This window comes from Drosophila yakuba, chromosome 2R, assembly GCF_016746365.2.
Source record: "Drosophila yakuba strain Tai18E2 chromosome 2R, Prin_Dyak_Tai18E2_2.1, whole genome shotgun sequence".
NCBI classification, from domain to species: domain Eukaryota; kingdom Metazoa; phylum Arthropoda; class Insecta; order Diptera; family Drosophilidae; genus Drosophila; species Drosophila yakuba.
The window spans coordinates 16,988,473-17,002,944 of record NC_052528.2 but is presented as its reverse complement, the minus strand read 5'-3'; the positions used below and the strand labels follow the sequence as shown (position 1 = coordinate 17,002,944).

General features: G+C 45.3%; 2 protein-coding genes across 3 annotated transcripts; both read left to right on the top strand.

Moving 5' to 3' along the window:
* Positions 1–315: 315 nt before the first annotated feature.
* LOC6530996 (E3 ubiquitin-protein ligase Topors) lies at positions 316–5,028 on the top strand. Its single transcript, XM_002091798.4, has 4 exons — positions 316–1,211; positions 1,291–1,751; positions 1,819–3,290; positions 3,526–5,028. Exons 1-4 carry the CDS (start codon positions 813–815, stop codon positions 4,398–4,400), a joined length of 3,207 nt encoding a protein of 1,068 aa, XP_002091834.1. The 5' UTR covers positions 316–812; the 3' UTR covers positions 4,401–5,028.
* A 217-nt stretch (positions 5,029–5,245) lies between these two features.
* LOC6530995 lies at positions 5,246–6,894 on the top strand. 2 transcript variants are annotated; one of them, XM_039372147.1, is made up of 3 exons: positions 5,246–5,353; positions 5,465–5,652; positions 5,717–6,894. In XM_039372147.1, the coding sequence occupies exons 2-3, from the start codon at positions 5,540–5,542 to the stop codon at positions 6,726–6,728; spliced, it is 1,125 nt and encodes a 374-aa protein (XP_039228081.1). In that variant the 5' UTR covers positions 5,246–5,353; positions 5,465–5,539; the 3' UTR covers positions 6,729–6,894. The 2 variants fall into 2 exon arrangements, with proteins under 2 accessions (XP_039228081.1, XP_002091833.1); XM_002091797.4 differs by lacking the exon at positions 5,246–5,353 and having other exon boundaries at positions 5,369–5,652.
* Positions 6,895–14,472: the final 7,578 nt, after the last annotated feature.

The following is a 14,472-nucleotide window of genomic DNA, read 5'->3' as shown; positions in this document are numbered from 1 at the left end:
AGTTCAGGCTCATCACACGAAATACCAAAACATCATATACCAAACTATTCAAAAAATATCAAAATAAATGTTTGGTTTTCCTACTTTTACAAAGAAGTTACTAGACTTTTTAATTAAACTCCGTAGAAAACATGGCTATTTCACAAAATTGTGAAAAAGATCTACGTATAATAAGATCCTAAAATACGTGTAACTCTGAATATTGTAAAACTTTATCTCTGTTAAAGAAAGGGGTCTAGTTTACTGTTCAATTTGAATATTATGTCACTTTTGTAGCGGAGATAAAAACCCTGCCATTTAAATAAAGTCCCGGAAGTAGAACAGCACATACCATATACTGACAATATATTTTCAAAACATTTTCAATTCTTAATTTTATTGAAAAGTAATTCAAAAGTATTTCAGCCTCCGTGGTCTGCAGCATTTTGCGATACGCGAAGAACGGTCTTACCATACTGGACAAAAAAGTCGGGTTTCCTGCATTTTCAGGTGTCTAAATAGCAGCGATATAGTGCGAATTCTGGCCTGAAAATAGTGCTATATCACGGGGCAGACCACTGACCACCAAATAGACCGCAAGGGAATACGGATAATGTGGCCACTGGCCCATAAAAGGCCGTTGGAAAACGACGCATGAGACCCGAATTGCGAACCAGATGATAGAGTAGCGTGCCAGCGAGAGCGAGCGAGAGAGGGCGAGAGGAGCAGAGAGAGAGAGTGAGGAGGGCAGAGTAGACACAAAACTCCGAGGAAATTCTCGCCCATTTTCCGGCCGATTTTACAGCCCACATAGCCGCTATATAGTCGCCCGAATGGCGGAGGAGAATTCCGGAGGCAATGCCGGCAACGTGCCCGATTCGATAGCGGATGAGGTGGGCGCATCGGTGATTGTGGAGCCGGGATCGGAAGGATCCAATGTCGGAACCCGTACACTTCCGGCTGCGGCCATGAAGTTCGCCGATCTCACCGAGAGCGGCAGTGAGTCGGGCGACAACGAGGCCGAGGAGGCCTCTGGAGCCGCAGGTCCGGATAATACTAACGCCACCGGTGAGCCGGGCACCAGTGCATCCGCCACGGAGGAGAACGGAACAGCTGAGCGCTCCTCGCCGCCGCCCAATTGCGCCATCTGCTTGTCCCGCTGCAAGAGGAAGTGCTTCACGGACTCGTGCATGCACCAGTTCTGCTTCAGGTGCCTGTGCGAGTGGAGCAAGGTGAGTAGTCCGCTGGCCAGAGCAAGCATGTAAACAATTATCCAAATCCTAATCCTAATCTAATTACTCTCCATTCCAGATAAAGCCCGAGTGTCCACTGTGCAAGCAGCCCTTCAGGACCATCATACACAATGTCCGCACCCTGGACGACTACGATCGCTATCCGGTGCAGGCCTCATCGCCGGTTCCAACGGAACATCCCTCCCTACGTTACCACATAGTGAGGCGTCCCAGGTACATGCCGCTGGTGCAGAACCAGGCCGTCATGACCAACGACATAGAGGCGGGCATTGCCGCTGGAGCTGCTGGTGAAGAGGTGCTTCCAGCTGCAGAAGTAGCAGCTGGCAGGCACTCGTACAGCCGCTTCGAGCCGTATCGCGTGGAGCTGATGAATTACTACCGGCACGACCAGGATGCAGCCACGTCCGGCTCGTTGAGCCAGCTCTGGCGGCGCTACGTGTACGATAGGAAGCTGTATGCTCTGCCCGTTAGCGACAGCTTGACGGGACACTTTCGAGAGTGGAGCGCCCGTTTTTACAGGTCCGTTTGTATACCCACTACTGCATACTTAGCCATACTGATTTCGATTTCTGATCTTTGGTTATAGAAACAATCCCGCCCAGATGCATCGCCTGATGCCTTGGATACATCGCGACATTATGTGCCTGCTGAGGAATGCCGCACATAGCGTAAACACTGTGATGACGCTGATGAACGACATCCTGCCCATGACCAACATACTAGGTCCCACATTCCGTCGCCGACTGTCGCCGTTCCTCGGCGACCGCACCAGTCACTTCATCCACGAACTATTTAACTTTGCCCGCTCCCCGTTCGACATGATCGGCTACGACCATGTGGTTCAGTATTCGGCACGTGTGGCCGAGGAGGTGGAGGTGGATCTGTTAGACATGGTGGAGACACAGTCCTCAAACGGTGATGATCTGCATTTGGAGGTCGGCGATAGCGATGCGGATGCCGTAAACGCTGACTTCTCCGCCGATTGGAGTCCCCCAAGGGTGCGCCCGTCGACCAGTGTGATTGTGACTAATCCGGGTGCCACACATTCCTTCAGCGTGACAATGGCCAGTGATGGCAGTGAGCTGCCGGGCATCTCGATACGCCGTACAACCACTTCCAATGTGGGCTCCCAAACGGTGGCCATCAACCTGAGCATGAGACGGCCAGCGGCGGTTGCCAGCGAGGAGGCAGAGGTCATCGAGATTGACGATGGCGATGCGGCTGCAAATGCAGAGGTGGCGGCCATCAATGATGGCAACAATGCCAGCAGGAGGCACGCAGGCGCTACTCTTCCAGTGAGTGCGCACATCGAACTGCAGAGCAGCAGCAGTTCCGGCGACGAGGATGAGTGCGTCTTTGTGCTGGAGCTGAAGCCACCACACCTGCGCACACCCGAGCAGGTGAGCCTCGACTCAAATAGTGACTCCGATGTGGTGTTCGTAAATGAGCAGAACGAAGCTGCGCCGGCAGCAAATGACGACGACCGGGCGACACAATCGCCGGTGGATCCGGCCGCCAGGGATCAGGGCCTGTTTATGGGCCCCAGCACAAGTGGCGCAGCGGCCAACAGAGGCAAGAACTGGAAGCTGGTCATGGCGGAGGCACGTCGTCTCGATCAGTTGCGCACGCTGCGCTCTACGCGTGCGAAGAGATCACGCCAGCGGTCCTCCATGCCTGCACGCAGTGACAGTGGCAGCAGCAACAACAGCAGTTGCAGCAGCTCCTCCTTCCACTTCAGCAGCAGCAGCAATGAGGACAGCAGTGCCAGCAGTACCACCAATTCCGAGCCACCCAAGAAAAAACCACGCAAGCCGGTGCCGAATAGAAAACGTGCTAAGAAAGCATCGAAAGGGAAACGGACATCTCGTAAGCGGAAACCCAAAGACCAGAACATAGAGCCCCAACTGAACAACGAGCAGCAGGCCATGCTGGAGCTGCAGCGACACGTGGAACAGCAGCAGATGAGCCAACAGAAGCCCCAGCAGCAACCGGAAAGCAGCAGTGACAGCCCCAGTTCGTCCGATGACGAATCAGGTGGCGATAGCAGCGAGTCGTCTGGTAAGTGGTTTTGGGAAACTAGACATTTCTTATCTGCATGCTGACCGGATCATGCGTCCACGTTGTACGTGTGTATTTCACCACACTATCTGAGCGGAAACAACTAGAGAATGATCTCTAAAAACATTAAAAGAGCATTTATTATCCAATCAGCTCAAATGGTATCACATTTCTAACATATTTACTTCAAAAAGATTGTATGATTGTGTTTTAATAATACAAATTTGTTCTCTAGGTCCACCCAACGCGAACAACAACAATTCCAGCAGTGATTCCGATGATGATAGCACTGTAAACCTGCAGCTCAGTGCTTTGCGGGCGACACTCAAAGCGGAGGCTACTCTGGAGGATAGGAAACCACTAAAACTGGAGCTTCAATTGCCCGACGAGGAGCATCAGCAGGCGGCGCCACGCAATGCAGGGACGACTCCAGCGCCGAGGGAGGATACCGAACCGGGATGCAGTGCACCGAAGCGGCGTCGAAGCTGCAGCCACAGCAATCAGTCCAGTCAGAGCGCCAGTTTGGCCAGCAGTTCGACGGCCACATCGAGTTCGGATCCCATAAATTCGTTTGGCTGGGGCGCAGCAGGTTACTCCGGCAGCGATCCCCTAATGCGCGGCAATCCGGCGATGGAGGAGCACGACATAGCCAACTCCCTAATCGAATTATCAACTCTGACGCAACCCGTGGAGATCGAACTCTTCAACGAGCATTCTAATTCGGCAGAGAATTCCATAGGCATGCTGCGGAACACCATGTGCGGCAGCCCACAAGCTTTGGCGGCGGATGACGTCAATTTGGATATTTACTTCGATACAGATGCGGATCCGGAGGCCAGCAATGAACGGGATGGCTACTCGCTGGAGGCCGCCATCGATGTGGTTGGAGAAGCAGAGTTGGAAACCGCCGAGGATACAGCCACTGCCACCGAAGAACAAGATGAGGAGGATGATGAGGATGAAGAGCAAGTTGAAGACGACCAGGAAGAGGAGAAAGCTGCGGAGGAGGAAGAAGAGCAGGAGGAGGAGGAGGATGAAGAGGAGGACGATGATAGCGATAACCACGATGAAGAAGAGGAGAATCTGGGGCTGCTGCCGTATTTAGCATAAGCCACAGTCTTTGATTTTCATTTAAGTTAAGCTAGTTTAAGGGAATGTTTAACTGGTTTCCGTCTTGTCTTGTTCCGATTCCTGAAATCCCCGAAAACCCAAATAATAATATTTGTAATTGTAATTGCTATGTAAGTAACTGCAACTAAAACCAGTTAGCGTAAGCTCAAACTAGATGTATTCTAGGCCTAGGATTGCCATTTTAAGTTGTACATATTTAAACACCAATATCTATCTATATATATATATATAACATCTATTATGTTTACACACCCATCCACTGCAACATTATTTAAATGTTCTCTCATACACGTAGCCCACCCCCAAATACGCATTCGATATCCCTCTGAAGATCATATCCTTTCCTATCCCCACATCGATTGTAAATGTATTCACGTAGGTTAACCGCAGCTATTAACTAACTAACTACAAACGATGACAACTAACTTTGCTGTCGTAGCTTTTAAATCGTAGAACTAGCGCTGATCAATGTATGACGAGGGTGTTAATGTTTATTGCATAAGTGGGCGTGGCCAGTTATGAAATTTAGTGTACTCAACATACAATGAACAAAGGATATCTGTAATACGAATCAAATACATAATAAATGTAAAGATTAAATGTAAAACATTGCTCTTTTATCATTTGTAACGTTCTAAAAGCTTTTCTGGGTGGAACTTTTTGTTTTAATTTAAAGGTTTCCCTGATTTAAAAGTTTTTTCTATTTCCAATATCTACGATTAGCAGGTTGATTTATCGCACTGTCTGAACAGTCCCATATTTTCCCCACTTGACATATCGCATCGTGCAGATGCACCTCTAATCGAAACGTGCAACAGAGCCCTTAATTCCGTTGTGCCTGCGCAATAAGCATAACTTTTTCGCTGACTTTCAATTCGAACTGTGCGTGTTGAATTGTTTAAAGAACGATCCAATTGTTTAGTTTCTATAAGGTAAATACTATCAAGTTGCATATGTGGCTGGGATTTGGTCATTTGGTGAGCGACAGTAGGCGGTGAAACTATGAAATCCAATTTGTGACTGACAATACCAGGAATTTTCAGTCACGTCCGAAGTTTCTAGATTTTCTGCAAATTGCCTATTGTGACATTATTGTACGTACGCGAACTGCAGGAAGAATGATGCCACGGCACATGGTCCAATGGCGCATCTATGTCTACGCCAATTCGCTATATTCGCTGCCGGATCGCAAGACGAGCGACTTTCGCGGCTGGTCACCCCAATACTTCCGGTGAGTTTGGGCCACCCCATTATTAAAAGGAGAAACTTTTAACTTTCAGGCTTTTTTTTTACAGTCGCAATCCCTTCGAAGTCCATAGGGTCATGATGTGGGTGAACCGCGATGTATCGGTGCTGATCAGGAACAGGAAGGCGGACGTGTTCTATTTGTACGAGACCATCAAGAATCTGCTGCCTCGTCTCAGCTTGGACAGCACGCATTTCCGAAAGTCAATGATCCACTTCTTCGGCGCCAAGACGGAGCTCTTCATCCACGAACTGATCAACTTTGCCCGTTCGCCGTACGACGACCTGGTGGCCTACGAGTGCAACACCCAGTACAGAGCCTTGTTGGAGGTTGACAATGGTCCCAGTACCTCGTCGCTGTCCAGGGATCGTGAGTTCTTGTCCTCGAGACTGCACAACTTTGTGGACTTTACGCGTCGCATCAACTACGACGATTGTGGTGGCTTCGAGGCGGATCTGGCGCTGGAGAATGAGGATTACGGCGAGCTAGATAATATGCTGGTGGAGCGCTATAGCGCTCCATTCCTGATGAAGATGGACGGGCAGGTGGTGACAGCCCGAATTATCCCCAGCTCACAGGCTAATGCATCTAACCAGGGTCAGCTGAATCCACAAACTCAATCCCAGGCCCAGCAAGCGGCGACTCAGCCATCGCAGGCGGTGGCCCAGCCAGCCCAGCAGGCTGTTCAGCAATCCCAGCAGTCGGGACAGCAATTGGCGCATCAGCATGGCTCATCGTCCGCTGGCATGGCTCCGTCGCTCGAGGATCTGGAACTCGAGGTGGCCATCGAGCGCAGCATGTTCGAAGGAGCCGCTCAAGGGGCCGGCGGTCAAGGAAGCGATTTAATCCTGGCAAACGGACGAGTGCTGCGCTTTGCCAATGGCAACACCATTAACCACCGTGCGGTGCGCCATCCCAACGGAAATGGATCTGGCTCCGGTGTCATGAATCCACCACCACCACCACCACTTGCCATCGGCACTTCCTCCGCCGTGCCGAATCATCCAAGAAATGCGTCCACACAACGTGCTCGCCGCCGTCGGATGCCCAACCAGCGCTAGGAGGGATCCCTAATTACAATATCCTGTTGCAACATTTTCATCTCATGTATAATACAATCGAGTGCGTCGAGGTCTTTGTCAATGGCCTCTCGAATCACACACACAAACACACAGCACAAAAAGGGTTTAAAGGGCATTAAAAATTGATAACGATAACTGGAAAAAAGGATGGCCCATCAATAAGGACATAAGGCCATGTAAAATTGCGTGCCAAATATGCCTTTAGCGCATATTTCCCTTTGTCTTAATTTCGCCTGAAAAGGTAGCAGCAGAACCCCACACCATCCCCACATCCACATCCCCTGTCACATGGCGCATGAAAAATTGAATTACACGCACTTTTGCGCATAAACGAGGGAGCTAAGATAAAAAAAAAAACAAAAAAAAAAAGCAAAAATGTTGAGTGAAAAATGCGGCCGATTTAGGGTTTTCGCTGGAGGAAGGGGCAATGGGCCTGGTGGGTGCGGAGGCGCCCCAGCTGCTTGTGGTAGCAAATTCAGGTCCAGAAAATTGAGTTAAATATTCCCTTTTTCGGTGCGGCTTACTTGTTTTCCCCTGCTCATTTTTTGTTTGGGTAAAAAGGTATAATATAATTGTCCTGCCTGCACGGTAATTCAATGCATATTTGATTTTATGATTCCTTCGGCACAAAGAAGCATTAGTGCATATCGAATGAGGCCCCCGAAATCGAATCGAATCGAATCATCATAATTGTCAGTAGGCATAAACTTGCGCATTTAACCGAAGATGAAAAGTATACACTTTTATTGAATTGGCCTTCTTGCATTACAAAAATTTCTGCATTTTTCAATGTATTATAAGAGCGTTTAATTCCTAAGCTACATTATTGTTGGAACTTAAATTGCTTGAAATTCGATATTATTTCCCAAGCACTTTACCAGCAAAAGGATTCGACTAACTTTGATTTAAATGGAATTTACTATTTCGTTCGCAAAACTCTCGACTGCACAAGGGATAATCCCCGAAATCCAATCGAATCATTCCACATAGCCAGTGTGAAAAAGTTGAGGCGTCGAGGCGAAGTCAACTGTGGGTGGAAAACTGCATCTTGAAGCTAGTTGTCCAAAGGACTCTATCATCGCCAGGATCTGCGCTTAGCTCTGAAAAAAGTTATCCCTCAGTCTAAATGTCATTAGGGTTTTGTCGGCTGCATTTGCTTGGCTCGACTGACAAACTAATTTGCGTAATGTTGACGAAAAACTTTTTATTTGACTTGCTGACTTGGCCCACAGTCACACAGCCCACTTTCCCCACCACCCAGATCCTTGCCATTTTCCTTTTCCGGTTTTTTTTTTCTTTTGGTGAGCACGACAGGCAAGAAATAAAAGCGAGACGATTCAAAACTTTGCGCCAGTTTGCACTGCATTTTGAGATGTTGAAATGGGGGCGGCCTGGTAATTGTGAGGCTGAAAGCTGAAAGTAGTTTGGTTGCCCGGATTTAAGTTTGAGTTGCAAATTACGCCGCCGACTTGAATTAAACGTTTCACGTTTCAAGATATCACGCATACGCACCGTTGCCTCGCAGGCGCCAAACGAGGGATCTTTAATGTGCATTTCATGTAAATGGCCGGCTCGATCTGCATAAAATATTCATACAAATGCCGCGATTTTGCTGCGATTTTTTGCCGACACCCCAAACGAATTATCGCGCATAAGTGTTTGCTTCCGAGTGTATTTCGCTGTTAGCTGTTCGCTGGCTTATCTCGAATTATGCGTGTGGCGTTGCAAAATTAAAATAATATCCACATTCGCCGCGGCGAGCAATTAATCAAGACCACCACCACTGACTGATAGGCGGTGCGGTGCGGCAGTTATGAGTTCTCATTTGGGCCCAATGCTTTTGCCCAAGTTTTGATTTACGGACATCCTCCGGCCACCTGTAGCCCCTTTGAATCGCCGCACTTGCTAACCCGCGGGTAAAACCCATCGTGCCACTCGATATCCCGCTGCAATGTGCCACAATCGGTATCATTCTTGTCTTGCCTTGGATTTCCGCAACCGACATCCTTCTTCCGTGGATGCTGATTTTGCACTGGGAAAAAACGGGCATAGCTTCATCATGACTTTCAGCTATTACTAGGGTTATTAGGAAAAGGGAATAAGTTAGATGTTTTAACTTTTATGATTTTCACTATGATGAAGATTGAATGAATTTTGTATTTTGAATAGGTAGATTTAATCAACTTTGGTAAGATTGAATAGTATAGCATTTAATCATAGTTACTTTGGTATTTCCTGTTTGTATATTGAATATTTTCCCTCTATGATTACCTGCTGAAATATTATATTATCTCATATGTTACCAATGTGTTGTTCTGTTTAGTGCATATTTATGGCAGTGCATTCGGCTGTTTTCCCCCTTTCGGCATTTGCCAACTTTAATATGTTGGCACAGCACGGAGGCACGGCTTTCGATTCGCGTCGAGTTTCCATTACATTGCAGCGGAAGCCGGATGTTGAAATTGTTGAGGTTTCTCCACCAGCGTGCACAAGTGTTTGTGTGTGTGTGTATGAGTGGGGGTGTGTGCGTGAGAGGGGGAGTAAGCTGCTTAGAAAAACTGCTTGGAAGGCTGGCTGGCGATGTTGAGGAAATTGCCAGGAATACCATGGCTACCGCGAAGCGATTCGAAATCGAATCCGGACGCAAACACGAAACCCAATCGCGCTGCTTTCTTTAAATGCTCAATCAAAAACTTCTCACGGATTCTTGGGAAATGATTCAATTTTTGCGCAACTGTCGCAGCTTAACTCTTAAGCAGCGACTCCCTCGATTACGTATGCGATTTGAAGTGGAAAAGCCATAAACAGGCATCACTTTTCAATAAACACGCATACTTTGCATATTTGGCTATGATTCAGCACTAAAATATCGTTGGCAATCTCCGTTTAAAGAGCTCTTTATTTGCTCGTTGAATTGCTTAAATAAATATAGTAAAATCCGTTTGAAAATCATTTTTCATTTTTCTTTTTCTTAGGATAAATAAATATTAATACGCAGCGAATTTAATGCTGCATTTTTGGCAAGCAGCAATATTTTCCTTTTAAATACTGATAATATGAAATTTAAAACTCCAAATGGAAAATGGTTTTTTGAGCTCCACTTGTTGGCTTTTTTCAATGCAGAGAGTTGTGCTTTAAAGCCTACTTAAATGACACGCTTAAAAAAATATAATAAGTTTTTAAATGAGCGATTTTCCGATATTTTACTTTGCCTTCGCCTGTTGCGTGACTTTATATATTCGTGTTTTTTCCTTCACGTTGCCGCTGACTTTCCACTTTCTTGGCTGGGAAAATGCGTGTGTCATAAATCTACTCCCGCGCCTTTCGCTTAAAATCAAGCTATTTATCACAAGGCGGCGAGGACGACGTCATGCTGCTGCGGTGGCAGCCAGGACACAAGGATACAAGGCTACAAGGATGCCTGGATGCCTGGATGGCTGGATTGTGGGTTGGCAAGATGTGGGAATGCCAGAACGCTACGATGCCTTGGTGTGTCGTGGTGCCGCACTCTTATCATCATCGAAGTGAGTTGGGGGCGCATATGTTCCGTGGCTGTTGATGCCTCTCCGCAGGATTTTTTATGGGCTTGCCAACGCGGACCGCTTGCTGAGGTAAAAAGTTGCGGACAACAAACTTTCCATCTTCACGACTCGAGTCTGTGTTCCTCTTTTTTGCTACGCTTTTTCGGGGCTGCCTGCTGCGTGCGAAGGTGACAAGAATCCGGTAATTTGTGACTCCAAGGTTAAATGTTAATGTTTGCCATTATACAAACATTTGACGTTTTGTTTTGGCAGCAGCAGTAGCAGCAGCAGCAGCAGGCGTGGCAGTTGAAGCAAACGGGTTATAAACACGTGCGACAGTCCAAAAGGTCCACGTTGCGTATACGTTATTTTTTATGCTCCTGCTAATTTGACTGGCGCCAGGTAATAATGCTCCTCCGGCAATGAGTCCCCTGTAGTTTGCTTAGGCTGCCGGCCATAATTTGAAGAAGCCAAACTAAACATGGCCAAGCACAATGTTTACACTTAACTGTTTTTGGCCACCGAACGGAGTTTCCCCAGTCCAAAGACCGCACAGTGGATCCTCGAAAGCGTGAACGGAATAGGAAAAGATAGTTATATTTTAGGTAAAAATTAGACAAATTGTTGTCTATCAGTAACTGTAATAATTGAATTGTTAATTTTATTAAAAAAAATTTACCATGATAGTATTATTACTCGACTTATTGAAGTTTAACCGTACTTGTGGGTTGACCTTTTCGCTTCAGCTTGCGAGAGACTTGAAATGGCTGCTGGGCGACCGTCTTAATGGCAGCTCCGAATGTTGCTAATGTTAATTTAAGAAAATATTCCGACCCGGCCATCTGCGAGTGGATGTGTGTGTGTGTTGCCTGGAAACACTTGCGGTGCGGCAGCATTTGTGCATTATTATTTGCGGTCAAGTCTTTTGTGGCTTGGCCTTTAAGCATATCCAAACCCCTTTTGAAGCCACAGTAAATGGCATTGCCAGCAGCGGACTAATTAAAGAAATATTCATTTCAAAATACTTGTAGCTCCGCAGGAAATTGCACACCCATACCCGCACACACATTGACATACCGCTTTGGCTTCTCAGTATGTGTGTACGTACATGTGTGGGTGTGTATGTGTGTGTGTGTGGTTGTGTGACGTGCAAGAGGCAATCAATTACGGCGAACCGTTTTGCCAAAAAAAGCGTGTTGCCTACTTTCCGGCGCCCGCGTGTTTGCCAACACAGCAGCACAATTAATTATGTACATTGGGGCCCCTTTTTCCTTTCCTTTTTCCCACCATCACCCCGCCCATTTTTCCGCCCCTTTCCTTGCTGTTTGCCAAAGTCTATGTTTGTCCACACAGAGGGAAATCAATTGGCTGAATTGTACATAAATTGAGCTAGTCTTTTATAGCATTTAAACAAGTATTCAATTTATTTATGAAGATTTAATTGCGATAATGGTTGCTCATAAATAAATGCATGCTTTAACAAGTGATTCACTTATCTAAAATTTATTGGCAGCATAAATCGAAAAATAGACCGCGAAATAATTTATGACAGAAATGTTTCGATTTGAATAAAAGTACCACATAACTCCAAATGAATGTATAAGAGTTTTGCTGACTTCCTAAGATAATTACTATTAATAACTTTAAAAATTACAGACAGTTTAGTTTGAAATTCTTGCAGTGCACAAGAAAATATCGCGGAGGATGAGAGTCATCCTTGAGCTTAGACGACAGCATATGCTCATGCATGCCTAATTACGATAAATCCTTGCCCTTGCCCGCTCTCACTTACCAACTTTCACCCCATCCTATGCCTTTCACTTTTGTTTTCCCCTTCCCGCTCTCTCACCTCCTCGCTCGAGAACAAACGCGCCCAAATGAAGTAGGCAGCAACAAGGAAAACAAGAACAACAACAACAAAAGCAGCGGCACTTCACAAGGATCATTCGCGTGTGTGTAGGTGTGTGTGTGTGTTTGCCAGGACTCTTTGCATGTAAGATTGTGTGTAGGCGTTCATAATTATGGCCGTATTTAGAGAAATTGGTTATTATGTGCTTAACGCCATTTGTCTGACTGGAAATAGTTTGTTTTCGGGGGCCCCCTGCTGTTGGACATATCCTTGTGGAGGTGTGCTTAGCCAGTTTCTTAAGCCGAAATCACTTAGAAAACCCTCAGGCAATTTAGTTTCTATTTCCATATTTCCACATGTAACATTACATTTAAATTATCATTTCCCTTGAAGCTTACTCTTATAATAGAATTTTCTCAGAGCGGTAAATAGTTTAACAAAATGAGCACAAATTCTCAGAATGCGAATTTCACACCAATTCAAGTTTGAAAATTCAACTCAATTATTATTTCGCTGAAAGCTGTAGCTTTAGGTTACAACAAAAAAAAATGTAACAATAAATGTAAACAGGCTTAAATTCATAGCTAGCTTTAAATCATAAGAGGGATTATTGTGAAAGCGAATCCAACGGCAAAAAGAGGAAAAAATTCCCAGAATTTTAATTTAATCATTCCAGTATTGAATTATAATTTTAATTCCCCAGAAACTCAAGCTTGATATGTGCTTAAACATGTCATTTAATTTTATGACATGTATGTTTTTGAGTATCCTTTAAATTGATTAATTTAAAACAGTTTATTACCAGGCAAGGAGATAAGCTTGGCAGCTATTTGCTCCTATTTCCTTTGTAAACTAAATCCTAAACTCTGCCCCTTTCCAAGGCCCTAATCCCTGGCCGATTTTAATTAATCTTTGCTGTGAAATTCCAATCAACTAGCAACTCTTGTGACCACCCTCTTAGTTAGTTGGACTTGGCTAATACTTGAAATTGTCTGCTAATTCATTATTATTGCTACTTTGCCACGTTGCCACTGCGTTGACTGAATTGGCTGCCCATTCTTGGGCAATTAGCACAGCGCCTTGTGTTGGGCACTGCCAAGTGTCCACTGCTCGAGTGGCTTTCACTGGAGGATCCGTATTCCGGATTCCCTGCATACGTGTCCATCAATAATGTGTCCTGGCTGTTGGCTGTTGGCTCCTGGTCCGCGACCTCATAGCCATGCCATCCGTCAATTGACCATCCATCAGTTCTAATTAATCATGCTCGGGCCTAATGAGTTGCTCTCAAATATGCTGGGAATGAATGGATGCCACTATTTCGGACGCGCCGCTAATGGAAATGGGTCTTAACTCGTGCTATACAATTGTCGCCGTTCCGATAGCCTTGTTGCAATGCTCACAATGCAATGTCCGCAATACGCAATTTCAATTTCACGAGAACCAGCAACTGCGTACAAATCCAGCGGTGAATTTCTTGCACAGGAAAAAATGCTTAATTAATTCTAGGAAAACCGATTGTTAAAGTATATAATCGAAAATTTTCAATTCATAATAAAAAGAAATGGGTACTTTACTATTAGTAAAGTATCTAATAGGAGCTCTTTAAATATGTATCTTTTATGCGCGCTTTCTGTAAGAAAGTATCTTTTCACAAATTTATCATGTATGTTATCTATCTTCAAAAATGAAAATGATTTCAACTGCGCTAACTTTTTCTCAGCGTGTAATAGAGGATATAGCTATGATCAATGGGGACTGACCTAGAGTCCGTCAACAACTTGAGCTGCCTTGGCGAACGTGTTGACATCTTTGTTTTCGCCCGCTCATAATTCGCATTTTTTCGGTTTGTTTTTGTTTTGACTGCGGCTGCCGCTGCGGCTTTGTTTCAGCTCGCTATTTTTTCCGAAAATGTATTAACGGCCAACCCGATTCATCAGCCTATTGACAGAGATGTCATGTGGGACAAGCAAATGACCGGACACAAGACCGAATGTCTGGCGAGAATGGCAAAATGCAGACCAATTATACTGCATGTGATAACAGAGGGGAATTTTGTATTTATAGAACACTAAGAATACTAAGCGTGTACTTAGTTATATTCAAGAACTTTATGCTTTAGGACAATACATGATGATGTATATGTAAAAGCAACGTTGAATATAACTAGTTGAATATAACTAGTTGAATATAACGAGTTGAATATACTTAGTTGATCATAACTAGTTGATCATAACTAGTTGAATATAACTAGTTGAATATAACGAGTTGAATATAACGAGTTGAATATACTTAGTTGAATATAAGTAGCTGAATATAACAAGTTGACTATACCTAGTTGCATATATATTGATGC

What these genes read in the sequence shown, in the direction of transcription:
- LOC6530996 (XM_002091798.4), top strand. Translation starts at nt 813, where the DNA reads ATGGCGGAGGAGAATTCCGGAGGCAATGCCGGCAACGTGCCCGATTCG. An exon ending in TGGAGCGCCCGTTTTTACAG is followed by an intron (nt 1,752 to 1,818) that starts GTCCGTTTGTAT and finishes CTTTGGTTATAG; the next exon opens with AAACAATCCCGCCCAGATGC. An exon ending in CGATAGCAGCGAGTCGTCTG is followed by an intron (nt 3,291 to 3,525) that starts GTAAGTGGTTTT and finishes TTTGTTCTCTAG; the next exon opens with GTCCACCCAACGCGAACAAC.
- LOC6530995 (XM_039372147.1), top strand. Translation starts at nt 5,540, where the DNA reads ATGATGCCACGGCACATGGTCCAATGGCGCATCTATGTCTACGCCAAT. An exon ending in TGGTCACCCCAATACTTCCG is followed by an intron (nt 5,653 to 5,716) that starts GTGAGTTTGGGC and finishes TTTTTTTTACAG; the next exon opens with TCGCAATCCCTTCGAAGTCC.